Below are 27,335 nucleotides of genomic sequence, written 5' to 3'. Positions count from 1 at the left end.
CTGGCTGCACCCCACTCCTCCAGGTGGCTCTTTGCTACGGCTGTGGCGGGTTGCAGCCTGTCTAGCACCGGGACATCAATTTGGGGTTTCATGCGTGGAGCCTCCAAGGGCTTAGGCCTGCAGACCCCACCTTACTCCATCCTTATGATGTTACCTGCTTAGAGTGGTATGTTTGACTTGCTACCTGTTTGTTTACTGTTTTTTTGGCTCCTCAGCTGCTGGGTTTCTCATCGCCTCCTCTGGAGGACCCTTCCCGTACCTGAACTGCAGGGTTGGGCCATTGCATTGGTTATGCTGATTTAAACTTTCTAGCCTATTCTACTTTCAAGGGTGACCATCCTACTTGCACTTCATTTGAACCATTGCCTCACTTTGACATTAACCTCCCTGGAGGTATTCCTGAGTGTAGCTCGGGGTAAAGTTTCTGCACCACAAACGGTAACCCCCAAGCTACACTCGGGAATACCTTGCAGCGTTGCTCCCGGATCTCTTCTTCACTTACCTTGTCCTTCACTCCCGCGATGTCCCCCCTGCAGCATCCCTGGCAATATCCTCCGGCCAATGCCAGCATCTGTCTTCCAGGTTCCGTTCCCTGCGACGTCAGGAGGTACGGGGAACGGAAATGGCGGGAAATTTAAAAATGTCAAAAAGTGACATTCACAAAATACACCAAAATCACAAAGTAATACATTACTGTATCGAACCATTTCACTTACATTTTGTCCCTAGTGCTTTGTCCTGTGCCCTGCCTGCATTTTTACTGTTCTTTCTGCCTTGAAACTGTCCATGGCGTCCAAAAAGCGTCCCTTTAGGTCAAAAGCATTTTTAGACCAGCTAGAGAACAGCGATAGTAAATTAGAACTACTTGCAGAATTGAGTGATAATGATTCGTGGGGAAATTCGTCATCAGACACTGAAAACGATTTTGCAACTTTGCTCAGTGATGTGCGAACTTGGCGCTATATTTCAAATTTTAGTGTTTTTGGTTTGATTATATTATTGAATTAAATTTATTATTATTATATTATTATTTTTTATGATTTATTAAATTATAATTTATGATTTGGTGTTTCAAATTTTAACATACCCGGGATGTTTACTAGACTCTTGTTCGGACAGATTTCAGTGAGTTATTCCTAAAAATGACAGGCCTACAATAAAAAAAACTACATATTTCCATGCAAAAAAATGTATTGCTTTGAGCACAGAAATACTGACATAATCAGACCGCTAGGGAGGTTAATTGATAAGATAGGGGTCCATTCCCCACTTCTATTATTATCTTTTGATGATCTACACCCTTTCATATACCCTCTTGCTGTGTATGTATATACATGTACCTCCTCTCCTCCCTGCCTGATTGTCGGAGGGATGTGAGAAGCCTAGAAAGTAGACTCCTCTACTCCCATCCCCCCTTTTTGGGAGAGTTCTGGGACCCTTCTAATGGGGGATTCTAACGTGGCGCTTGGCTCTTTGGTCAACAGATACTATGCTCCCGGTGTCACCCCATCTCATGACCAAACGGTCAAGGAACAGATGCGCACACTTTTGATCTCCTACGGACTTGTGGATGTCTGGCATGAACACCACCCTCGCGACCGAAACCTCACCTACTATTCCAGTCCTCACAATAGCTTCTGTAAGACTGATCATGTCCTATTCCCACTTCCCTTTTTTTCCTGGGTCAAAAAAATTTCCATGCACACTTCCCCCTGGTTGTATGAGGACCCCCTTATCTTTTTTGTCTCACTTGCCTGCTTCCTTTGTCCCCTTCCTCAATGGAGACTTAACGAGCCCCGTCTCGTGTCACAGGATTTCTGCCTAGATATACATACTTGCATCCAAACCTTTTTTACAGAAAATGTGGGCTACTTTTCCTTGGTGATCTCACTTTGGGAGGTCCATAAGGCCACCTTAAGGGGTCACCTCTTCCAAATAACTTCAGCCCGTAAACGTGATCGGGAACAGAGACTTTGAGATCTTAACACACAATTAGCAGCGGCTAATGCGGCCTGGAAATCCTCCCCATTTGGCCACAACCCAGAGTGCCCGTGACAATATTACAGCAGAAATAGACCTCCTGGCATCCAATCAGGCTGAGAAGGTCCTTCGTTGGGCCAAGCATAAATTTTACTCCTGCGTAAACAAGCTGGGAGTGATACTGGCCCAGAACCTGAATTCATCAGGCCAGACTCATAAAACTATGGGGGAGTAATAGGGAGTCAAGATTCAGGAGGGAGAGACCAAATCGATGAATGCCCCAAAACAAGCATACAGACATACGAAGAAGGGTTAATAGTCCATTTTCTTAGTCCATATAACTATGTCCCAAAAGGACTCAGAGTGAGAAAGCTGTCAGAGTAGAAGCTCCTTTGTGGTAGGCAAAAAAGAAAAGAAAAAGCAGTGTTTTCTGAGTGTAGTACAGTCAGGTCCATAAATTTTGGGACATCGACACAATTCTAACATTTTTGGCTCTATACACCACCACAATGGATTTGAAATGAAAAGAACAAGATGTGCATTAACTGCAGACTGTCAGCTTTAATTTGAGTGTATTTACATCCAAATCAGGTGAACGGTGTAGGAATTACAACAGTTTGCATATGTGCCTCCCACTTGTTAAGGGACCAAAAGTAATGGGACAGTTGGCTTCTCAGCTGTTCCATGGCCAGGTGTGTGTTATTCCCTCATTATCCCAATTACAATGAGCAGATAAAAGGTCCAGAGTTCATTTCAAGTGTGCTATTTGCATTTGGAATCTGTTGCTATCAACTCTCAAGATGAGATCTGAAGAGCTGTCACTATCAGAGAAGCAAGCCATCATTAGGCTGAAAAAACAAAACAAACCCATCAGAGAGATAGCAAAAACATTAGGCGTGGCCAAAACAACTGTTTGGAACATTCTTAAAAAGAAGTAACGCACCGGTGAGCTCAGCAACACCAAAAGACCCGGAAGACCATGGAAAACAACTGTGGTGGATGACCGAATAATTCTTTCCCTGGTGAAGAAAACACCCTTCACAACAGTTGGCCAGATCAAGAACACTCTCCAGGAGGTAGGTGTATGTGTGTCAAAGTCAACAATCAAGAGAAGACTTTACCAGGGTGAATACAGAAGTTTCACCACGAGATGTAAACCATTGGTGAGCCTCAAAAACAGGAAGGCCAAATTAGAGTTTGCCAAACGACATCTAAAAAAGCCTTCACAATTCTGGAACAACATCCTATGGACAGATGAGACCAAGATCAACTTGTACCAGAGTGATGGGAAGAGAAGAGTATGGAGAAGGAAAGGAACTGCTCATGATCCTAAGCATACCACCTCATCAGTGAAGCATGGTGGTGGTAATGTCATGGCGTGGGCATGTATGGCTGCCAATGGAACTGGTTCTCTTGTATTTATTGATGATGTGACTGCTGACAAAAGCAGCAGGATGAATTCTGAAGTGTTTTGGGCAATATTATCTGCTCATATTCAGCCAAATGCTTCAGAACTCATTGGACGCCGCTTCACAGTGCAGATGGACAATGACCCAAAGCATACTGCAAAAGCAACCAAAGAGTTTTTTAAGCGAAAGAAGTGGAATGTTATCACCTGACTTGAATCCGATTGAGCATGCATTTCACTTGCTGAAGACAAAACTGAAGGGAAAATGCCCAAAGAACAAGCAGAAACTGAAGACAGTTGCAGTAGAGGCCTGGCAGAGCATCACCAGGGATGAAACCCAGCGTCTGGTGAGGTCTATGCGTTCCAGACTTCAGGCTGTAATTGACTGCAAAGGATTTGCAACCAAGTATTATAAAGTGAAAGTTTGATTTATGATTATTATTCTGTCCCATTACTTTTGGTCCCTTAACAAGTGGGAGGCAAAAATGCAAACTGTTGTAATTCCTACACTGTTCACCTGATTTGGATGTAAATACCTTCAAATTAAAGCTGACAGTCTGCAGTTAAAGCACATCTTGTTCGTTTCATTTCAAATCGATTGTGGTGGTGTATAGAGCCAAAAATGTTAGAATTGTGTCGATGTCCCAATATTTATGGACCTGACTGTATGTTGGCATAAAATCAATTATTAACAATTAGGCAACTCAAAAGTGTAAACCGCATAACACATAGAGCCATCTTCTGAAGGTGATCCTGTCGGACCACTGGAGGTGATGTCTCCCCAGACCTAGGATGGTCACACTTGTGTTAACCAAGGCTCCAGGCAAGCTAGTGGATCCCGGCACTGATGCTTACCGGAACTGAAAGTGAAGAAGAGGCTGGTGGGCAGGCATGTGTTGGGAGCATACGTGCTCCTTCCTCAGGCCATGATGCGGCCATGTTACTTCTTGACTGTTTTTATACCATATCTAAACAGGCAGACTACAGCACCCAACAGCTTTACTATAACATCATAATAGGCTATAGAGGGCATATACATTATATAAAAACAAACATATAAGCAATACATTGTATAAAAAGTATATTAAAAATATATAAAAAGAGGAGGCAAGTGTATAAGTAAATTAATATGCAAAATTAATAAAAAATAGAGATTCTACCAATTTATTGATCACAAACCTCAAGGATAAGGAGATTTATACTCACAGTAGCCAGTCAGAATCAGGAAAAAGACCATAATGGTCCTGATGGAAAGTAATAGTGTATTATGAAAAAATAATTATTTAAAAGAGGGAATAATTACATACTAAAGTTGAAGGCAGAGTGGTAGATATTTCTATTCTAAAAAGAATATGTTATTGGACAGTTGATTATTATACACTATATTGCCAAACGTATTGGGACACCCCTCCAAATCATTGGATTCTGGTGTTCCAATCACCTTCATGGCCACAGGTGTATAAAATTAAGCACCTAGGCATGCAGACTTAAATAGAACCAATGCTGCACTGCACATACATAAAACAATTAAACAAAATGTGAATAAGAGTGTGGTGATACAAATCAATATGATAAATAAATGTTCGTAAACCAAGTCCATAGTATGTGAAATAATCAGTGTATTACAGACAATCCAACTCTTCACAGCTCATTTGCTTATTCATGTGCTCAAACCCACACCATCAGATCAGTGCTATAAACATACAGATGGTGTCACCTCAGTGCTCACAGAACTCTCACCTCCGATCAATTAAATTGTGCTTTGTAATGCCAAATCAGTAAGGATTCCTTCACACTCCCGATCATTAACCATGTAGAAGTGATACAGCATCTTTTAATTTTTAAAACAACATCAAGCCAGATATGGGATCCAGTCCCTTTAAGAGGAGGGGGGTTGGAGGCCTGAGATAATCATCCTTAATGAAGGAGACAAGAGGACACTCCAATGGTGCAGTATGTACTAACAATTGTATCTTTATTATGTTATCTGGTTTGTTGTTTTAAATGTTAACAAGATGCTGTATCACTTCTACATGGTTAATGATTGGGCGTGTGAAGGAATCCTTACTAATTGACTGAGGTGACACATTCTGCATGTTTATAGCACTGATCTGATGGTGTGGGTTTGAGCACATGAAGAAGAAAATGAGCTGTGAAGAGTTGGATTGTCTGTAATACACTGATTATTTCACATACTATGGACTTGGTTCATGGACATTTATTTATCATATTGATTTGTATCACCACACTCTTATTCACATTTTGTTTATTCATTTTATTTGTTTTATGTATGTGCAGTGCAGCATTGATTCTATTTATGTTATGGTTTAGTTGTGGGAACACAATTTGATGATAACAGCTGCTTCTATATTAGTCATATATTTATTCACTAGGTGGCGCATGAGTTTAATTTAGTTTTGTTTAGGCATGCAGACTGCTTCTGCAAACATTTGTGAAACTAGAAAAGCTACAATTTCTGGGGAAAATGTGTGAAGTGTTCTTGCCTCCACTCTGCTGCCTGCTCACACACCTGGGTTCCTATGGCAACTCACTCTACAGCAAGGGCAGAGAAGAGCGGTTAAAAACAAACTGCTCCAACTTGCTCACTTCACTGGCGATTGCCATCTTCAAACGGCTGTAGTTTAAAAATTATACATCCTACGCCAAAGAGCTTTATATTGTGAGAATCACAAGACCCAGACCTACATTTTAATGCATAGTATGTCTCTGAAATATTAAAAATGAAGGCACAGCTGCATTTTAGAAATTGCCCTTCAAATTTGAGGTGGCTAGAGTGGTGTTTCAATGAATGTCAAAGGGCGGCATGAGTTGCAAACAAATGGTCATATTGTGAACACTATCAGGACTATGGCTTAGCCGTGGACATTTTTAGTGGCAGCAGGGATAGCTGAACGTTTTGATATAAGATTTGTGTAGGTGGGCTTGAAAATGAGGGAGTGATGGCAGTTAGAAATTATGTCCTGATTTTTCAGCTCACACTCTAGCTTTTGTCAGCTCCCACTCTAGTTTTGAACATTCCGCCATTCATTCCTATGGGACCAATTTCATCACAAAAACGCCGATATTTCGTGAACCATTCAGCGAAATGTTCCACAAAGTAATAGCACACCAATTGGGAACAATCCGCACGGTATATTACTGTCTATGTAGTGTAAAAACTGTGGGAGGAGTCAGGGTGGTAAATTTGGCAATAAGAATATATATGTGAGATAACAGTAAGTGGTCTTGCCATGCAAGAACACTTAATAATGGGTTGCTCTCAGGAGCTCAGTGAATTCAAGCATGGTACCGTGATAGGTTGGCACCTGTGCAATAAGTTAATTTGTCAAATTTCCTTGCTACTAAATATTCCACGGTCAACTGTTAGTGGTATTATAACAAAGTGAAAGCAACTGGGAACAACAGAAACTCAGCCACCAAGTGGTAGGCCACATAGAATGACAGAGCGGGGTCAGCGCATGCTGAAGTGCACAGTGCGCAGAAGTCGCCCACTGTCTGCAGAGTCAATAGCTAAATACCTCCAAACTTCATGTGACTTTCAGATTAGTACAACAGTGCATAGAGAGCTTCATGGAATGATTTTCAACTTATTCACTCCCTTGTTATATCTCACCTTGACTATTGTAACTCCCTCCTCATTGGCCTACCTCATCGCAGGCTATCCCCTCTTCAGTCTATCATGAATGCTGCTGCCAGACTCATCCACCTTACTAACCGTTCTGTATCTGCCACCCCTCTCCGCCAATCCCTCCACTGGCTTCCCATTGCCCAACGGATAGAATTCAAAACACTAACATTAACGTATAAAGCCATTTATAACTCTGCCCCAAATTACATCACTGATCTTGTCTCTAAATATCACCCAAACCGTACTCTCTGCTCCTCACAAGACCTCCTACTCTCTAGCTCCCTTGTCTCCTCCTCCCATGCTTGTCTCCAGGACTTCTCCAGAGCTTCCCCCATCCTCTGGAACTCTCTACCCCAATTTATCAGACTATCGCCTACTCTGCTCACTTTTAGGCGATCTCTGAAAACCTATCTCTTCAGGGAAGCCTATCCTTCCCTCAGCTAATACTGGAATCTTCTACTCTTCCAACCAGTCCATCCCCCACAGTTACTGCCTTTTGTACCACTAGCCCCTCCCTCCTAGATTGTAAGCTCCAAGGAGCAGGGCCCTCAAATCCCTCTTGTATTGAACTGTATTGTTGCTGTATTACCTCCCGTTATATTGTAAAGCGCTGAGCAAACTGTCCTATATAATAATAATAATATAATATAATAATTTTCCATAGCTGAGCAGCTGATTCCAAGCCTTACATCACCAAGTGCAAAGCAAAGTGTCAGATGCAGTAGTGTAAATCATGCCACCACTGGACTCTAGAGCAGTGGAGTCATGTACTCTGCAGTGACGAATCATGCTTCTGTCTGGATTTGGCGGTTGCCAGTACAACGGTACTTGCGTGACTGCATTGTGCAAAGTGTAAAGTTTGGTGGAGGGGGAATTATGGTGAGGGGTTGTTTTTTGGGGGTTGGGCTTGGTCCTGACCTCAACTCGAGAGAACTAGAGTTGGAGATTGCAAGCCAGGCCTTCTCATCCGACACCAGTAGCTGACCTCACAAATGAACTTCTGGAAGAATGGTCAAACATTCCTATAGACACACTTCTAAACCTTGTGGACAGCCTTTCCAGAAGAGTTGAAGCTATTATAGCTGCAAAGGGTGGGCCAACTCAATGTTGAATCCTATGGAATACGACTGGGATGCCTTTAAAGTTCATGTGCATGTACGTAAAGGCAGGCATCCCAATACATTTGGCAATATAGTATATATATATGTCTCAAATGGGAAAAAAGGATGTATTGGTTGTAATAATAATTTGATCCAGCAAACATAATATACAGTATGATAGTTATTATACATTATTATACAGTAGGGATTATTATTATTATTATAAGAAATGTAAATTAAACAGTTATAATCTGATGGAGACTATGAGTAATAAGGAGATAATGGGATAAGTTAACTGCATAATATCAGTACAAGCCAGATATTACAAGATGGAATGAATCTCCAGGTCTTCATTCATCCCATTGGGGACCATGGTGTCCAGTGTATATATCCAATATGTCTCCCTTCTGCAGAGACATGGAATACGATATATGTATTAGATGTCACAGATTTCTGCCTTACCCACAACTTTTTCCATTTCAATACAAACTTGAAATCCAGGGCACAGCCATGGGCAGAAAATTTTGCACCAAGCTATGCCAATCTAGCTATGAGACTGTGAGAACATCAATCAGTGTGGAAAAATAACCCATACTCCAAACACCTTGTCTATTATGGGAGATATATAGACGACATAGTAGTGATTTGGGATGGCCCCAGGCAGTTAGTTGAGTCCTTTGTCACATATTGCAATTTCAACATCCTAGGCCTATCATTCACCCACGTATGTCACCCAGGCAATCTAGCTTTTCTGGATTTTGAACTATGTCATACCGATACAGCGATTTATGCAAAACATTTCAGCAAACCTACTGCCAGGAATTCCTACCTGTGAACACCCCGAGTGGATATTAAATATCCACAAAAGCCAATTTTGTAGGTTCCATCATATTTGCACAAAAGATGATGATTATCTCCATCAAAGTGAACTCTAGAAAGAAAAGTTACAGGAAATATGCTGTTCTCAGGCACTGGTGCTGGAAGCCCACATAATGTATCAAAATGGTTATAACCCCACTCCTGCCAGAACCACTGCACAAAAAAGAAACTAATATAGTGAGATTTATAACTTCGTTTCATACCCAACATAAGAGAATGGAGCAGATCCTTCGCCAACATTGCGGTATACTTTTAGAGGACCCCCATATCAGACATGCCTAAAATCTCCTATAAGAAGGCTCTTAGCCTTGCATACAGCTACCCAGGAAGCCCTGAAGTGAACATCACTGAATTTGAAGTGACCCTAGCCATCAAATCAACCCCTCTCACAAAAAGCTCCAGGCCCCGATGGCTTCCCTGGCCTATACTCCCACAAGTTTCCCAACTGCTGGCGCCCCATCTAACAGCCCACTTTAATGCTATGCGAAGGGGTGAGAAGCCTTCCCCCGATGCTCTTCAGGCGCACATCTCTATGATCCCAAAACCTGAGACTGATGCTTATGATCCCCAAGCCTTCAGGCCAATCTATTAAATGTGAACATGAAACTTTTGGGTAAAATTTTGTGTACATGTATCAATAAATATTTGCACCAGTTGACCCATAGGGACCAGGTCGAATTTGTCCCAGGTCACCAAGCAGCATACAGTGCCCACAAAGTGATACATTTCCGTGATGAACCAACACAAAATCCCGGGGGTTCCTTCTTTCACTTTGACACCATCTCCTGGGACTACCTGCGATATGTGTTGCAACACTTGGGATTTGGGGAAGCATTTTTAACCTGGCTGTCAGCCTTATACCCATAAACAACCTCTCCTGCGCTCTATGACCCAGAATAAGGGTGGATGGATGGAACCAGAACTTGAAAAATTCGACCACCAATGCATATAGGGTTGTGCAGCTCTAAACAAGGCTGGGGAAGCCCGACCAGTACTGCAAAGTGAAACAAAAAAGAGAGCGCACCAACCTTGCGCATTACCTCAGTAAACCATAATTTTATTAAATTCAGAACGATACTCACAAACAACAAAGTAAATCAAGCATGTAAGTCCTCAAATGAACTTTAGAAATGTGAAGCCTGTGCGAGTCACATCCTAGGGGTAGACACTCAGAATACGGCTGACGCGTTTCGAAGGGCATCCCTTCTTCATCATTATCTCTGATGAAGAAGGGATGCCCTTCGTAACGCGTCAGCCGTACTCTGAGTGTCTACCCCTATGATGTGACTTGCACAGGCTTCACATTTCAAAAGTTCCTTTGAGGACTTACATGCTTAATTTACTTCGTTGTTTGTGAGTATCATTCTGAATTTAATAAAATTATAGCTTACTGAGGTAATGCGCAAGGTTGGAGCGCTTTCTTTTTTGTTTCACTTGTCAGCCCTTTACTCCTTCCCCGAGGCCTCTGTCTGCTATGCGGGTTCCGCTTCAACTCCCTTCCCCATTTTCCGGGGAACAGGACAGAGCTGCCCTTTTTATCCTGGCCTTGGATCACTGGAAGCAGCCCTCCGTGCCGATCCCAAAATTACAGGGATCTCATATGCCAGTGTGTCCTATAAAGTGAACCTATTTGCAGATGATGCTCTCGTTACCCTCTCTAACCCTATCCCCACGCTCTCCTATCTTCACACTCTGCTGGCCCACTTTGCAACCATCTCCGGCATCCAGCTCAATTCCCATAAAACATTAGCCCTGAACATTTCTCCCCCAGATGCTATGGCCTCTCATTTCCAGGTATTCTTCCCGTACCACTAGGCAAGCTCATCCCTGGACTACCGAGGCATCCACCTGACCCCCTCCTACTCTTCCCTCTTTGCGGATAACTACTATCCTCTCCTTCGCTCATTACCTCCCTTATGGACCCCTGGCACTTTCCTTCACTGTCATAGATAGGCCGCATTATTTTGATTAAGATGACTGTGTTTCCCAAAATCCTGTACTTCTTTTGGATTCTACCAATCTGAGTCCCTGCCTTCTGTCTGCGTTCCCTTCAGAATACGATTATGGCTTTTATTGTGGCCCACAAGCACCTATAGTGGCGCACACCACCCTTTTTGCCCTCAGGCTGAGGGATTTGGAGTCCCGAATGTGTCCAAATATCTGGAAGCACATATTTTGCAACTTGTAATGCTACATGCAACTTCAGACATCCCCTGAGGGAATTCCGAACTGTGCACCTGTTCCGGTCTCGGCCCTCTTATGGCCCAGAGTTTACATCTCTGGGACTCAGGCCGCTACTCAGCCAACCTGCTATCCTCCTCCCTCCCGCTTCTTCCCCTCCTGAACAACCCTCTCATTTCTCCCCCTCCTGAACAACACTCTCTCTCCTGAGCTTTTGCCTGGTGGCTTGCCCATAGATACTCAGGTCCACCACTTCTTTGGGTCCTGCACCTTCCCTTCTTGGCTTCCATCTGTGAGACCCATGTCACTCCCCCTGCACAGTCGTACCACTATCTACAACTCCACCACTAGATTTCCACTCTTCGTCATAAGTCCTCTTTCTCGTTTGAACACAAACAGCCTTTGAACACATCTGTCTTCACTCACCTGGAGACCATTTTCTCTATCTACTCCTCTTTATCCACAGGAAGCTCATCCCGCTCACACCCATAAATCTTCAAATGGGAATGAGGCGTAACAGCCTCCATAGAAATGGAGCAAGGTCTGGTCTACTGTAGACAAATGTTCATTTAACATGGTCACCATCAAGGCAGCCTATAAGGTCCTCCTCTGCTGGTACTGGGTCCTGGCCCGCATAGCGCATCCTGATGAGTTCCACTATGCGGGTTCCGCTTCAACCCCCTTCCTCATTTTCCGGTGATTATAGTGATAAATGTTTCAGGGACTGCGACCAATGTGAAGATGAGATCCATATCTGGTTGTCCAGCCTAGTGGACTTTTGGTCACAGCTCTATGGCCTCTTCTCGACCCTTTTTCATGTATTCTTCCACAAGGATGCTTGACATGCACTTCACTGCCCACTCCCAGGCCTTTTCTTCTACCAACAGTAATTGGCCACAAACCTTTAAATAGCTGCACAGCACTATTTTGCCAGGACTAGAAGGAAGCATTTAGTTGGGTTCATGGAGGTCAAGAGCATCTTGACCGCCCTCATGGTTCACGAGAAAATGACAAGCATACTCCACAACTCCCATTCCAAATTCCTCAAAGTATGAAGCCCATGCTGGTCTTATTATCTTCTCACTTTGCACCCCATGAGCCTGGATGTTCCAGGGCACTGTGGGATGCCACTTGACTCCCTCGCTATCTACAAATTGATGGTGACTGTAAAACTGATAGCCTTTTTAATCCTAGGTCCCTGATAAAGACAAGTGGTCACAATTTAAGACTGGAAGAAAGGAGGTGTAAAGTTTAATTGTAAGGAGGGTTCTTTAGTCAGAGCGGCAAAAAGGTGGAACTCCTTTCCCCAAGTAGTGGTATCAGTTGGGGGTATTCACAAATTCAAAATACTTCTAGATGTCTTTGTGATGAGCACAACACAACACAACATAGATTTGTATACTCTTAGAAAACAAAGTGACACACACACACATAGGTTGAACTGTCGTTTTCCAACCTTGTCTACTACACAACTACTATGTAGATATGTTGACTTGTATTCCACTATTGGGCACTACTCTGGAAAGTAAGGACAAAGAAAGATATGAAATAGATGTTCTATTGGAATCCTTTATAGTTATGGTAAAATGTGTGTTGCGTAATAATCACTGCTGTTCTATCAGAATTTTCAAGTAGCAACAATTGTTGAATGTTAGTGGCCCTAAAACCCAAAGTTATGACGTAGAGGGATTTATTTTTAGGCTTACATGTATGTAGATATGGTGTAAGATACCCATGTTTGGAGGTCAAGATAGTTTAACCAATTCAATACCGGGCAATTTTACACCTCCTGTCCAGGCCAGTTTTCAGGTTTCAGCACTCTCCCACTTTGAATGACAATTGCACGGTCATACAGCATTGTACCCAAACTAAAATTTTATAATTTTCTTCACACAACTAGAGCTTTCTTTTGGTGGTATTTAATCACTGCTGGGGTTTTTATTTTTTGCTAAATTAACAAAAAAAGACCAAAAATCTTGAAAAAAACACACATTTTTCTTTGTTTCTGTTATAAAAGTTTGCAAATAAATAATTGTTCTTCATAAATTTAGGTCAAGATGTATTCTGTTACATGTCTTTGATGAAAATAACCCAAATTAGGATGTATTTTTTAGTTTGTAGGAAAGTTTTAGAGTTCACAAACGATGGTATAGATCTGAATATTGATCAATCCTGAAGTACTGACAGCCAATCTAATTTCTTGAGGTCCAAGAATGTCAGAACAGTACAGATATCCCCCAAATGACCCCTTTTTGCAAAGTAGACAGTCTGACGTACTTCATAAGAGGCATGGCAAGTTTTTTGAAGTTGTATTTTTTTTGTAATTTTTTGTAAAATGAAAAGTTTAAAAATTAGTTTCACAATTTTTTTTTTATATATTGTCACCAGTGCAGTACAGCGTCATCATATAACTGGCATGGCGGTGATCAGGGACACTGACTGGTGACAGTATGAAAAAAAAAATATATATATTTTTTTTTATTTATTTTTTATTAAATTTTTTTTCTTTTTTTTAAGATTTTTTTTTTCATATTTCACTATGACCAAAGTAGCATAGTAACATTGTACTACTTTGGGGAAGTGATCAGTATTTTGTTTTTACACAATTTGCTTATAGCAAAGAATTATTTTGCTATAAGCAAGCATTTACCTGAATGACATCGATTCATTCAGGTTTTTTTTTTTTGTTTTTTTTTGTGCTTAGCTGTGATTTGGCCACAGCTAATCACATGACATGTGCATGTGATTAGCTGTGACCATTCACAGCTAGACACTACTATACAATGGATGGCATGAATGAAGCCATCCATTGTATACAACGGTCATGTGATTGGTCATAGCAGGTCACATGGTACCAGAAATGGGGGCCGATACTCAGATCTGTCATCGGCCGTGTCCGAGGTACACGGCCGGTGACAGATCGCGCCGCTGCACGGCTCTGCAGGAGCGAAATCTGCGCATGTGCGGGAGGACACCATATGGCGTCCGCCAAGAACGCTGATGACATTTGCTGGCCGCCATTCGGCCATAGGGTGGGCGGCAAATGGTTAAACCAGTTAAATGATATGTTTCAGAAAACATAATCTCTCGGTTCTGTTTCTTCCCCTTTCTTAAATGAGAATAGTACATAAGAGACAGAAGGCATAAATAAAATGCATTCTATTAATTGTACAACATATTACAACTGGTAAAGTCTAGCAGCTTAAATACTTTGAGCAATTGTATCTGCATCAAGGAAATACAAGCATTTTAAAAACAAATTAAATATTTGTATTAGGTTGACCGCAACCCAGTTAATGTGTTTACAATTGGAGCTAAAGACCTAATTTTGTTTTGTGTTTTTTTTTTCCCTACAATTATTGGCAAATGTATAACCAGTACTGAAAAAAAAGTCTATTTCAACTCTATTCAAGTGATGGTACTCTAAATCCTTATTTGCTCTTCTTTTTCTGTTTCAAATGCTGTATTAGGCGCTGGGAGCTCTTCTATAATCATTTGCGTGCATTCTCTTGTTTGGCCAAGACATGAAGCAATAACATCTACTGCTAAGTTTGTTGTCGCCTTTACTTCATCAGAGGAGGCTCCAAGAGCTGGGTTAACTTCTACCAAATCTAGGGCTGACAGCATTCCTGAAAACATCATTGAAAAACAAATTAAAAAAGTTAGGTGTTTGTGCATTATAGTGTCAATCATGAACAAATTATACATTTTATGTAACAAATAATGAACAGTTTATAATTAATTAAAATGTAATTGTTAGAAGGCATAAACTATACACTATATATATTTGGTCTGTGTTGACAAATACGGCTTGCCATCCATTTAAGATGCTTTTGAGATCATTTAAAAATAACCTTACAGGTGCATTAACCTTCAGTTGTTTTTCTTCCAACCTGCATTTCACCTGCCTTAAGCTGTTTTAGAATTCCCATAGACTTCTGTGAGGAGAGAAACAATTCTCACATCAACAAAAACCCATTCACACAGGCAGTTTTTTTTTTTTTTATTCAACCAGTGGGTTGAACGGAAATAAACTGACAGATTTCCTGCATCCACACAAGTGGTATGGATGCCGGACCCCCCCGTGCTCTGTTGTATTGATTGAGAAAAAATTTCCAGCATGGCAGTGCAACGAAAGTTGATTATTAGATTGACTTCTGTTGAGCAGGAGCAGCCATAGATCGAAATTTGGCTGGTTCTGCAGGGACTGGCCAGGTTTGGGCTGAATTTCAATCCATCTATGGCTAGTTTTAGATGACTTTTTATAATTAGTGATTCACTTCATCTGTGGTTCATTAAACCTAAGCCTATGATCTGCTTTGCAGATTAGATTGGAAATAACAGATTAACAATATATACTTTCAGTTAGTACATAATTTAGATTATAGTGGTGTTTACAAAGTGCATATAACTGCTAGAAAGGACAGGGGGAGAAGTTTAAGCAATTAAGGATCTTTAATGATCCAGTATGTACCTTGAGCCCACCTGTGAAGATGCCAGGACATGCTGTCAGAACTATTATATTAGCAGCTATTATAGCATTGACTGGCAAGCACAGTTGGTTCTCCTTGGGCATTGCTAAGTGTAAACTAATATTGGTTCTCAGAGAATTTAACTACAATGAGGGGAATTTACTAATGCTCATCACACGTTATATCCTGATTGTACAATTTCATTTATATCTACCAACAACTATGAAGTGCAATGGCCTGCCTGATTAGATAGAAAATGATTCGAAAGATTAGGCAGGTTCTCCTAAGGCTCCATGAACACTTCAGCTGATAAACTCACGTTTAGGAGCTTTTCTGCATTTTTTTCAGCAGCCCCTGAACTCTCCCTACTGTTTTCCTACACACGTACATGTACATGTACACTATGTCGTTTACAGTCAGTTGAGTTTACAGTCGTTTTTTTTAACGCAACAAACTTGTGTTCAGGAGTAGATTTTATCAGCATTTCAAACACCAAACGATTGTAAACGTGGCTAACCGCATTTATAAGCGTTTGGAAATGTTTTTTTAACTCTTTCATTTCCAGATGCTGTCCAGAGCCTTTTTTCATCATGAAAAATGCATGCAAAGCGGTTTTCCAGTACTCAATTAGACAGTGCTGCAATCATTTCTGCGCAAAAAAAAAAGACAGCTAATCTCAACAAATACTGCTCTCTATGCTTCCGCTCTCTCTATTTCTCTCAAAATGTCTGAAATAGTTAATTTATTACTGGTTTTTAGTGCATTCTGTGCATTTTGGAAGGTCTCCTGAGGTTATCAATAAAAAACACTTCTAAACGCAAACGCTCATAAATGTGGTATGCAAATGCAGCTAAACAGACGCCTAAAAAATGACATCTCACATGTTGGTTTTGGAGCTACATACACTAATTGTTTTAAAGTCCTCACTGGAACTGATAAAAAAGCTTATTTTATTTTTTGCTCCCTTTTGCCCTTTAGGAAAATTTAAAATACTCTTAGAAGACAACACTTCTAAATGAAAACCATATTTTAACCAAAAAAAGTATATCTAATTTATGCAAGTAATACCATTACTGCTGAATTAAACTTATATGACACCTCTGGCGTATGGCATTTAAGGGCAAACTAAATTTCATAGTGTGCCGCATCAGCATTATGATTTTCTCAAAGGGCCGATTGTATCAGTGAGACTATATAAATGTATCTACTCTTCTTTGACTGTTCTTCTCCTGTGGACCACAGGAGTGCAGTTCATTCTGCACTCCTGTGACCCGTTTTCAGCTGACAATGGGCTGAAGCTTGGAGGAGGACCATAGGAGTGCTATAATCAGCTAATGGAGTCTTCTGAGACCAGGGGAGGCAGAGAGGAGGAGGTGCAGGATCTGGCGGAGAAGCTTTGTCCTCCTGTCTGCTGCCAACTGCTGAGACAAGGTGGAGGCAGAGACGAGGGGGGTTCTGTAGTTGCAGAGAGGTGTGAGGGCCACATAAAATGTCCTGGCGGACTGGATTAGGCCCACGGGCCTTGTGTTTGACACATGTCATATATTGTAAAGCTGGGTATACACATACTGAAAGCAGGAACATCAAACTCAGTAGGAACAAGTTGACTTCCGCTATGTATGTATGCCTCTCTGTTCAACAGAAGCCAGTCTAGCAACAGGCTTCTGTCTAACAGTTATGCTGGAATGCCGATGTGTGTGTTCTGATGAGGTGGGGGGGGGGGGAGTCACCCTGTCAGAATACAATAGCATGGTGGGAGAAATTTCTGCATACACATTGCTTTTGTTGATACAGGGATTTGTGAGTTGAGTTTTGTTTTTTTTTTTTTGGTTGAACAAAAAAAAACATGTATACCCTGCTCAAAACAGGTGAAATGATAGCCTGGGGTTAAATACATCCAGGGGTGATACCTCTGTGATTGAAATGGGTTTGGGGCTCCAAGGAGCAGATTTTAGCTTTAAAGACTTTAAGTTGGAATCTTGGGAAAAACACTTTTTTCCTATCATTCATTGAAAGATACAACTACCATCAAGGACCAGTGGGTTTATAACAGCATACTAGGTGCAGCAAAATAGAGGCTAGGGGCCTGAGACACAGCTCCCACAACTCCAGCTGGGTTTAACTTGTAGCCTTTGATGAACTGGCTTATACTCAGAACTCGATTTGATGCTAGGCCACAACCTAAGGTGCTATGGTTGTGTTCGGCTTGTTGAATTTAGTGAACTGGTTCATACTTGGGGCTGCATTTGCCACAGAATATAATGCCATGGCTGTTTGGGCAGCACTTAGTGTGCCTAAAAATGGTCTACATATGCTTCTTTGTTCTTTGTTTTTGTTGTTAATTTTGTGTGTCTGGCATTTTTAGCATTAGATGCTGAAGTAGTGCCAGCCTTGACCATTTCTACCCACCCAACACTTAAATGAAGCTAGAGTAGGAAACTCACCCTTGGCAAATATACAAATTAATTGCAGGTTGGGTGTCTGAAGGGGTTGAGGCGAGTATGTAGGGTGCAGTTGTGCAGTGACTAGTCCCAACCATCACCTTCTTGCCCAGAATTTGAAAGGAAGAATGGAAATCTAAGACCAACCCCTCCATACAATAACAATTACATGCTGTGTCACTGGGGGGTGGACCAGAGTGCCTAGGGGCAAGCAGACAGGTGTCAGTTTTTAAAATTAGACTTTTGGCTCTAGGAAAAAGTTCCTGCTTCCTACCTTCATTTATAGATGAGTTGAATTGGACCTATTCTGCTGGTTAAAAAGCAGTATAAATCACTAATAATAATAACAATAGAAGCCTTCTGTTTTAAATCTGTTGTACATTTGAATAAAGCATTTTCAACTAGTACATTGTGTGTGTATATTTGTTGTGATTCATGCTAATGAATTGATCCACAGGTAACTTCAATAAAATCCTTTTTAAGTGACCTTACAAAAAATGGAAGAATAAGGCTTTTCATTCTTACCTGTCCAAACAATATTCATGGAATTAAATAAATAATAATATTAAAACTCCAACTGTGTTCTATACTAAAGTAGCAGTTGGCAAAGGAACCACAGCTGCCACCTTTAAATATATCAGATACTGGCAGCATGGTAAAAAGACAAGTCCGCTTTAAAAACAACTTTTTTATTCTTTCAAGTATTTTTTTTTCTTTATTATAATGTAGGTGGTGAAAGGGTCTCTTTAATTATAAATGAGTCTCTATGCACATTGTATGCTCAGTCTAGAAAACTGCTTTTGTCGGCTTCCCCAAACCTGTTCATGGCTCTGTGACAGTATGGTACTGATTGTATTTCTGAACACATTTTTGGTTGTGCCAATATAGTACTGACTGCACCTTTGTGGACAGTGATGTCACTAGGGTTGGAGTCACCTGGTGCTGTAAAACATTGTGTCACCCCCCACCCAGACTCAGCATGGAATGTACCATGTTAGTGTGTGTCTGTGTGGGGAGGGGTTTGATGGATGGAATGTACCATGTTAGTATGGGGGGGGGGGGTAGGTGGATGAAATATACCGCTTCAGTGTGTGTGGGGGTGGGGGGTGGGGGGGTAGAATGGATTGGACCGTGTGTGTGTTGATGAAACATACCATGTCAGTGTGTGTGTGGGGGGGGAGGGGTGATGAATGGATTGTACCATGTGAGTATAACAAGCATGCTTTACTGCATATACAGACTGAGTTTACTGTTGTGGGTTTAGTAACACTTTAAGGATGAGCAGTATGACTAGAAGTTACGGTGTGCCTCTAGGGGCTGGCCTTAAGGTTTTTTTAGCCTAATGTCCAATCTTTAGGTACCTGGTATAGGTTTATGAATATGAAACCCTGTGTTCCATAATGGATAACAAAGAAATACACTGTTAATTAGTGCCTATTTGATAGCTGTGTATCTGAAACTAGTATAAATATCTGACATTCATTGTGTGGTTTGTGATTATGCTGTGTTAACTATAATTTCTTTATCTTCCTCTGAGAGACACATAAAGATAGTATTTGTTAGACAACTGGATTATATATAGCTGCCTTCAGGAGGTGGACACTGACAAACAGAAAAAAAATTAAGGCCAGCCCCTGAAGCTATGCAGATCAGTGTTTCCTCCCCAGTTGACTGAAGACTGTGGGATCTGCCTAGAGCAGGCATCACTAATTGGTGGACTGTGGCCTTACCCGGACAGAGTTACCCTCCTATCTGGACTGCCACAGACACAGGTCTTAGCAACCAATCATCAGCTTGTTAACAAAAAATTAACTCCGGCAGCTCCCGATTCTGCCTGCCATTCAGAACTGTACAACCTCTCGCTTTCCACTGTGTGCCCATGAAAGTAGAAGAGTAAACATGCAGAGGACACCACTGCGAATGGGTGGGGGTGGAAAAGAAGAGACTGCTGTGAAGGGTGGGGAGAAGAGGACACCGCTGTGAAGGGGGTGGATAAAAAGACACCGCTGTGAAGGGGGGGGGGGGTGGATAAAAAGACACCACTGTGAAGGGGGGGTTGTAGATAAGAAGACAAAACAGTGAAGTAGAGGGGGGACTGGACAAGAGAACAGCACTGTGAAATGAGGGGGGGGGGCAGTGGACCACAGGACACCGTTGTGATGTGGGGGGAGGGGCAATGAACCATAGGACACTGCTGTGGGGGCAGTGATGGCAAGGAAGGCAGAGGACACCACTGGGGGGGGGCAGGTGGGTGATGTGAAGGGGGGCAGAGGACACTGCTGGTGGAGGCTGTGATGTGAAGGGGGTAGAAGACACCACTATGTGGGCTGTGATGTGAAGGCGGCAGAGGTCACTGTTGTGGAGGCTGTAATGTGAAGGGGTAGAAGACACCACTATGTGGGCTGTGATGTGAAGGCGGCAGAGGTCACTGTTGTGGAGGCTGTGATGTGAAGGCGGCAAAGGTTACTGCTGTGGGGGCTGTGATGTGAAGGGGGGCAGAGGTCACTGCTGTGGGGGGTGAATGTGAATGGGGGCAAAGGACACCATTGTGGGGGGGGAGTGATGTGAAGGGGGGGGCAGAGGACACTGCTGTGTGTGTGTGTGTGTGTGTGTGGGGGGTGACATGAAGAGGGCTGAGGAAACTGATTTGAATTGGGGGAGGGTGTGATGTGAAAGTGGGGGCTGAGGACACTGCTGTGGAGGGGAAACTATGCTATGCGGGGGGGGGGAGGGGGGATAGAGGGTCTGATGTAAGAATGGAATTGTGATTTAAGAGGAGGGGGGGCTGTGATGTGAAGAATCTGAGTCATCAGACAAACATGCCATTTGGACCTCAACTGGCCTAGAGTGTCACGCTGGGCTCTACCTGTGGCACTTTTCAGAACTTTGCATACTGTGTTGGCTAACTATAGAGAGTTTTCCAGGTCCATAGCCATGTTACAACCCCCGATGTAACCCAATCTCTGAAGACTGTCAGCCCATGAAATGGGTGAAGATAAACTGCAATTTGACCTTGGGGCACCGAGCTCTGCATTTTGATATTTTCCAGACCTGTGCTGTACTGCGGAGTGCTTTTCAATTTTAGAGCAGCGGTACAGTCTCTGATATATCCCACTATCTGATGGCTCTCAGTGCATGTGTAGCATCCTCCTGGGCTAGAGATGCTAGGTAAGTTTAGTATTGCTGCCCTGGTCTGCTCTGGCTCCATTGTATGGGCATGTGATTGTTTCCCCTGAGTCTGTTGAGAACACTCCAAAACTCAAGCCGGGAAATGCAAATTCCCAGGCTGGGCTCTTACCTTGCCCAGCTAATCCCCAGGGATATGTGCCCATGTGGTAGGTAGGAGGCAGGTCAAAAGTTTGAAGCCCAGAGAGATCTGGTCTTCCTGTGGAGGAAAAGGGGGAATGTGCTTCAGGGGGCTGCTAAGCCCTGAGGCCTTCAAGACTGCCTGCTGGACTGCTCACTCCCCTTAACTGAGCCCATTGCCTTGCTTTTACGGGGATTTCTGAGTAGAGCCCAGTCTCCTGAGCTGCAGTTTATCTATGGTCCCCAGCTGTAGATAGTAAAAACTGCTCCAGTGTGCTTAGTGTGCTAAACCTGTCTTGTGGTCTTCAGCTACTGCTCTGGTTTGCTTTAATAATTGCCCAGACTTATCTGTAGTTGTCAGCTGCAGCAACCTTAGACTGCTCCTGTCTACTGTTATGTTTTACTCATGTTCTAGCATTCTCCTGGTCTACAGCTGAGAGGGAAAGCTAGTCACTTCTACATAATGGAGAGGTGCCTCTGCATCTTTGTGCCTAGACATTTTGAAGTATCCCATACCCCACTGTCATCCCTTGCTACAAGTTTCTGCAATAAATCCAAAAAAGACATCCCCTGACTGATTATTGAACCAGAGTGAGTGAGTGAATGGTTGTTGCGTGCCTTGCTGCCTCTGCACTAATTTGGGAGAAAAACCTGTGGCATCTTGCGACCCTTTCGGGAGTCAGCGCTACACATGCAAGTCTCTGAATGTAGCAATAATATTCTGGTATATTGTATATGTTTTGATCATTGAGCTCTGAATTTGTGGTGGTGCTTTTCACACTTTATGTACTAAGTTTTTGGCAGAACACTTTCCAGGTCCAGAGCTGTAACACAACTTCTGCTGACCATTCTCTGAACATTTGCCTTCTGGACAAAACTCTGAATACTGGGCCTCCTACCTCTAAGATGAGTTTCATATGTTGACCCTCAGACCCTGGTCTCTGTATTGTGGTGCTTTCCAGACACTTGTGTACTGTCTGTTAGCTAGTTTACTTTTCAAAGCTATGAAATTCTACCTCTTAATTTCAACTTTTGGTGTTACCCAGTCTTTGTAGATCTGTCCCGTGAGTAAGTCCCTGTTTTGTAGTGAACATAATTTTGATATGTAACTTTTACACTGGACTAAGCCTTATGTCATTTCACAGTTGTCTTTGCACTATTTTAGTATTTAGTCAAATACTATCTAGTTTTAGAGTTGTGCCCCACTCTGTAGGTGTGAAAAAAAATCATAATGTGGTACTATATCTGTTTAAACTGGCTGAAGTTCCAGACCCAGAAACTACCTCTCCTTCGCTCTGAGACCCAGAATAAGGGTGGATGAATGGAACCAGAATGTGAAAAATTTGACCACCAATGCATATAGGATTGTACAGCTCCATATAAGGCTGGGAAAGCCCGACCAGTACTGCAAAGCGAAACAAAAATGAAAGCGCACCAACCTTGCACAGATACTTCAATCTTATTTACACAGGAAAAAAGACAAAATCTTGTCTCTGGTGTGCATCCACCCTTGGGCCCTGGTTCACACCAGTGCGACTTGTCATGCGATTTAATAGTTTCAAATTGCATGAGAAGTTAAACCCTATTGCCACAATAGAACCGTTCAAATCGGTGCAACTCCTACTTTGCAGTGTCGCACAGATCTGAAAAAAAGGGGCACTATTTTTGAGATTTCACGTACAATTTGCATAGACATCTGTGCATGAAGTTGTACACATCATTCAAGTTGCGCTTGAAATCGCACAGACATGCAGCTTGGATATTATGCAACTTCAAGTAAAGTCAGACAATTTCAAAGTTGAATCCAGTGTGAACCAGGGCTAATGGAACTCTTCCAGACTGTCATCCTTCTGTTCCGAAGTTCTCTCCTCCTTTCACACTCATGTGCTTTATACTGTACATACCTATGCCTCCTTTCCTCGGGTGTTATAAATCTTTTTCCAACGATAAATTGCCCACACCCATAAAAGGCCTGACATACTTCCTTGCATATTGAGCAGAACATTGTCTGTATTCACCATTGTCTGTAGTTCAATATTATCTTAGGTACATAGTTAATCTAGTTGAAGCAAATAAAATAAAGCATGATCCAATTTGCACCAGCAGCGCAATAAACTCCTTCCTGATTCCCCAAGAGGCAATCGGATATTCCCTAGACCAACTTTAGCTAAGTATTGAGCATTGCAGTTCATTACTAAATCATACATTTGTCATGTGGAAAACTGTTCCCCCACACAGGAAGATTCTTTTCTGCTAAATCCAAAGAGAGGAAAATATTACAGTCAGATGGTTAGGAAGGAAAGTGCTGGTTTATTGTATGCAAAGATCTACCCTCCCTATATAAATATTTCATCTCCTTGATCTCTTAACAATTGACTAAGGTCCCAGTCATAAATGTCTTTTAAATCTTCAAGTCCCTGGCTGATACTTGCCAACTCTGTATTTTCTTCCTTCGCTTTCCTCATCAGAAACATCTTTTTCAATTGCACTCACCTTAAAAATAGCCTAATGTCTTTGTATACCATATATTCAGCCAGGGGCAGCACAGCCAGGGGTAGCATTGGCAACTATCATCATGGATAAAGTATTGATCTTGGATTAAGTATTGAGCATTGCACTTCGGCTCTGCATCATCTGAATAACTCTTCTCTATCCCATCGCAGGTACAGTGGGGCAAAAAAGTATTTAGTCAGCCACCAATTGTGCAAGTTCTCCCACTTAAAAAGATGAGAGAGTGGGGGGGCGCTCGTGAGCAGCAGCCAGGATGGCTGCCTATTAATTTACTGTCTCGGCCGCCGGACACATCGGCCGATTTCTGACCCTCAGGGGGGGTCCCTCCGCTTCCTCCCTGGCCCCCTGTCCTTCCAGCACCCTGATGGGGAAAAAAAACCCCGGCCCCCCGCACCTCCAGCGTCCGGCGGACCGTTCGGGAGGTTGCGGCCTACCCGCCGGAGATCGCGGGTGAAGCCGCGGCCTCGATTTTAGGCAGGCCGCCGGAGGCTTCCAGGACCCCGGCCGCGGATTCGCGGTTTTCGCCCCGGACAACAGCTGAAGCCCTGGCTGCAAATTTGGGTCCCCTGCCATCACTACCTGCAGGTGAGATGGATCCTGGCAGTGGGGAGGACCTGGATCCCGAGCCATCCCAGCGGTTGCACATTCCATCCCTGCGGGATGCCGAGCTCCTGCGCCGCTTTAAAAGTATGCTGCAAACAGAATTGTCCTCCGCTACCTCCAAGCTGGCCGACCATCTTTCGCGGGAAATTCGGGATTTGGGCAATCGGACGAATGATCTCGAAGATAAAATGGACGCTGCGGCCACAGTCATTGAAAATCACGAACAGGACCTGTGCGACCTTAAGAAGGAATTGGCGGACGCACTACTGCGGCTTGAGGATTTCGAAAACCATTCCCGCCGTGGCAATTTGCGGTTAAGGGGTATTCCGGAAACGGTCACGGATCTTACCTCCACTGCTACTGCTCTGTTTCAGGAGCTGACACCCACTATTCCCATTGACCGGCTCGAATTTGACCGCATACATCGTTCTTTGGGCCCCAGACGACCGGATGGGCCCCCGAGGGACATTGTCATCAAGTTTACTTATTACCGCACTAAGGAAACTATCCTCTTGGCGGCCAGAAATAACCCTGATCTTAGCTTCCAGGGGCACCGCTACCAGCTTTTCGCGGACCTCTCTCAGACCACTCTCCAGAAGCGACGCCAGTTGAAGCCCTTCACCTCGGTCCTGGTGAAACACAGAATTAAATATGCCTGGGGCTTTCCGTTCCGCCTCACCTTCACCTACCAGGGCCGCAGTCATTCTGTGGCTACGCCGGAGGAGGCCCATTCTCTCCTGGAATCTCTACATCTTCTCTCGCCGGAAGCTGCTGATCGGAGCCCGGCTCATTCCTCTGGATCCTCGGCAAGGCCGCCCCCTCTGGGCCGCATCTGGGAGCGGTCGTCCAACAGGAGGGGGGCTCTCCCTCAGACCCCTTCGCGATCAAGTCCTTCCTGTTCTTCTCCAGGCTGAAGATGCGCCTTGGAACTCCCACATATCGCCTCACCGAGGGACTACCCTGACGAGATTGTGAGTTTGGCCCTTAGGGCCTCCCCGGTTTGTCGACATTCTAGGTTGAGACTGCTCCGGCTTGCCCTTTTGGGTTTCATCCCGGGTTGGGGGGGGTCTCTTCCTGGACTTAGGAATCGGGACTTTTTGCTGCCGCAGCCTGTTTTGGGTCCATGTGATGGTGCTTGGGTCTACGTTTGTGGCATTGGGTGATGGCTCCCTTGGGCTCCGGGGTGGGAGGTTGACCCGGTGGGCCTGGTTGGGTGGAGGGGGGTTGGCCCCTGTGGTTCTCTGGGTTTCTATGGGAAGGTCGTCGCGGAGGTTCCTGCTCCTGGGACTTTTAGTTTATTAAGATTTACTATATTCTATTATGTACATTGCCTTTTTGCCCCTGAGGGCTTCTGTTTTGATGTTTCCATTTGCAGCCATGTGTCCGGTGGTAGAGTTACCCCTAACTGTATCCTTCATGTGTAGGATGCACGTCACCATTGGTGTGACACGATTGCACTGTTGTGTATACTTTTTGTGTCTTTTTCCTTTTTTCTTTCTTTCTTCTTCTCTTTTTCTCTGTTTGTTTTTGTTTTCTGCAGGGTTCCGGGACGCCATGATCCGATCGCCATTGGGAGTGGAAATTGCTGGTTGCTTTGGGCTTTTTTCTGCTGAGCGTGTTGCGTTGATACCGCCATGGCCTCACCCCTTTTGAAAATACATTCACAAAATGTTCAGGGCTTCAATTCGCCTCAGAAACGGACTAAAGTTTTTCATCACCTCAAGTCGCAACAAATAGATGTGGTATGTCTACAGGAGACCAGGTTTTCTCAGTCCTCCGCTCCGCGTTATCTTTCACCTCACTATCCCATCTTTTACACGGCCTCGGCTCCTGAGAAGCGTCGGGGTGTTCTGATAGCTTTTAAGCGCAATCTCCCCTTTGTCTGTGCTCGGAATATACCGGACCCCACGGGCAGGTATTTGCTTTTGCAAGGCACCCTCTTGGACCAGGAGGTTACCTTTGTCTCTTACTACGCGCCTAACCGTTTCCAGCATAAATTCTTTTCGCATCTTTGCACCATTATTTCTCGACACTCTAAGGGTCTTCTTCTTGTTATGGGGGATTCGAATGTTACCTTAGATTCCACACTGGATAGGCGCTACGCACAAGGAGCGACCCCCTCTCATGACTTGGTGCTGGAGGAACGTATGCGCTCTCTTTTGCGGACGGCGGGGCTAGCGGACGCCTGGAGGGAACTTCATCCAACTGAACGCGACTTTACGTTCTATTCTAACCCTCATGACAGTTTTTGTAGAATTGATCATATATTCATGCAGGTCCAGCAACTCCCCTCGGTCCGGCGGATAACTATTCCCTCCTCACCCTGGTCAGACCATGATCCTTTGGTACTCCTCCTTGCCCTTTCCGGGTCAGAACGACGCCCTTTTCATTGGCGCATCAATGACTCTTTACTGACCACTCAGGCTACCTGCCAAGAAATAGAATTCTTCTTACGGACATACTTTATGGAAAACTCGGGATCGGTCTCTTCAGCAGTGCCCCTATGGGAAGCGCATAAGGCCACGGTGCGGGGTCATGTTATACAGCTGGCTGCAGTCCGGAAGCGGGAGCGGGAACGTCGACTCTCGGAGCTTCATTCTCTCCTGGCCTCTGCGGATGCGCGTTGGAAGTCATCTCCATCCGTGGCCCATAAACGCGCTCGGGACGCTCTGGCGACAGAATTGGACCTCCTTGCCTCTTCGGAGGCGGAACGAGCCTTGCGTTGGACCAAACATAAATTCTATTCCTGTGCTAATAAGCCCGGTCCCATGCTAGCCAGGAAACTCAATTCTGTGGGGAAACCCC

General features: G+C 43.6%; 1 protein-coding gene across 1 annotated transcript in view; it reads right to left on the bottom strand.

Annotated features, from left to right (window-relative positions):
- Window positions 1-14,341: 14,341 nt before the first annotated feature.
- Window positions 14,342-27,335, bottom strand: part of ARG2 (arginase 2) — a 126,998-nt gene continuing 114,004 nt past the window's right edge. The window contains exon 8 of the mRNA XM_089681504.1: window positions 14,342-14,826. Within this exon, the coding sequence (XP_089537630.1) occupies window positions 14,621-14,826 (206 nt within the window). The 3' untranslated portion in view covers window positions 14,342-14,620. The remainder of the gene's footprint in view (window positions 14,827-27,335) is intronic.

The sequence above is a fragment of the Staurois parvus genome, unplaced genomic scaffold (genome assembly GCF_062004578.1).
Source record: "Staurois parvus isolate SC_StPar_1 unplaced genomic scaffold, SC_StPar_1.0 ptg000267l, whole genome shotgun sequence".
Taxonomy (NCBI): Eukaryota; Metazoa; Chordata; class Amphibia; order Anura; family Ranidae; genus Staurois; species Staurois parvus.
Note: the sequence above shows the minus strand (reverse complement) of the source record. Positions and strands in the feature narration are given on the sequence as shown.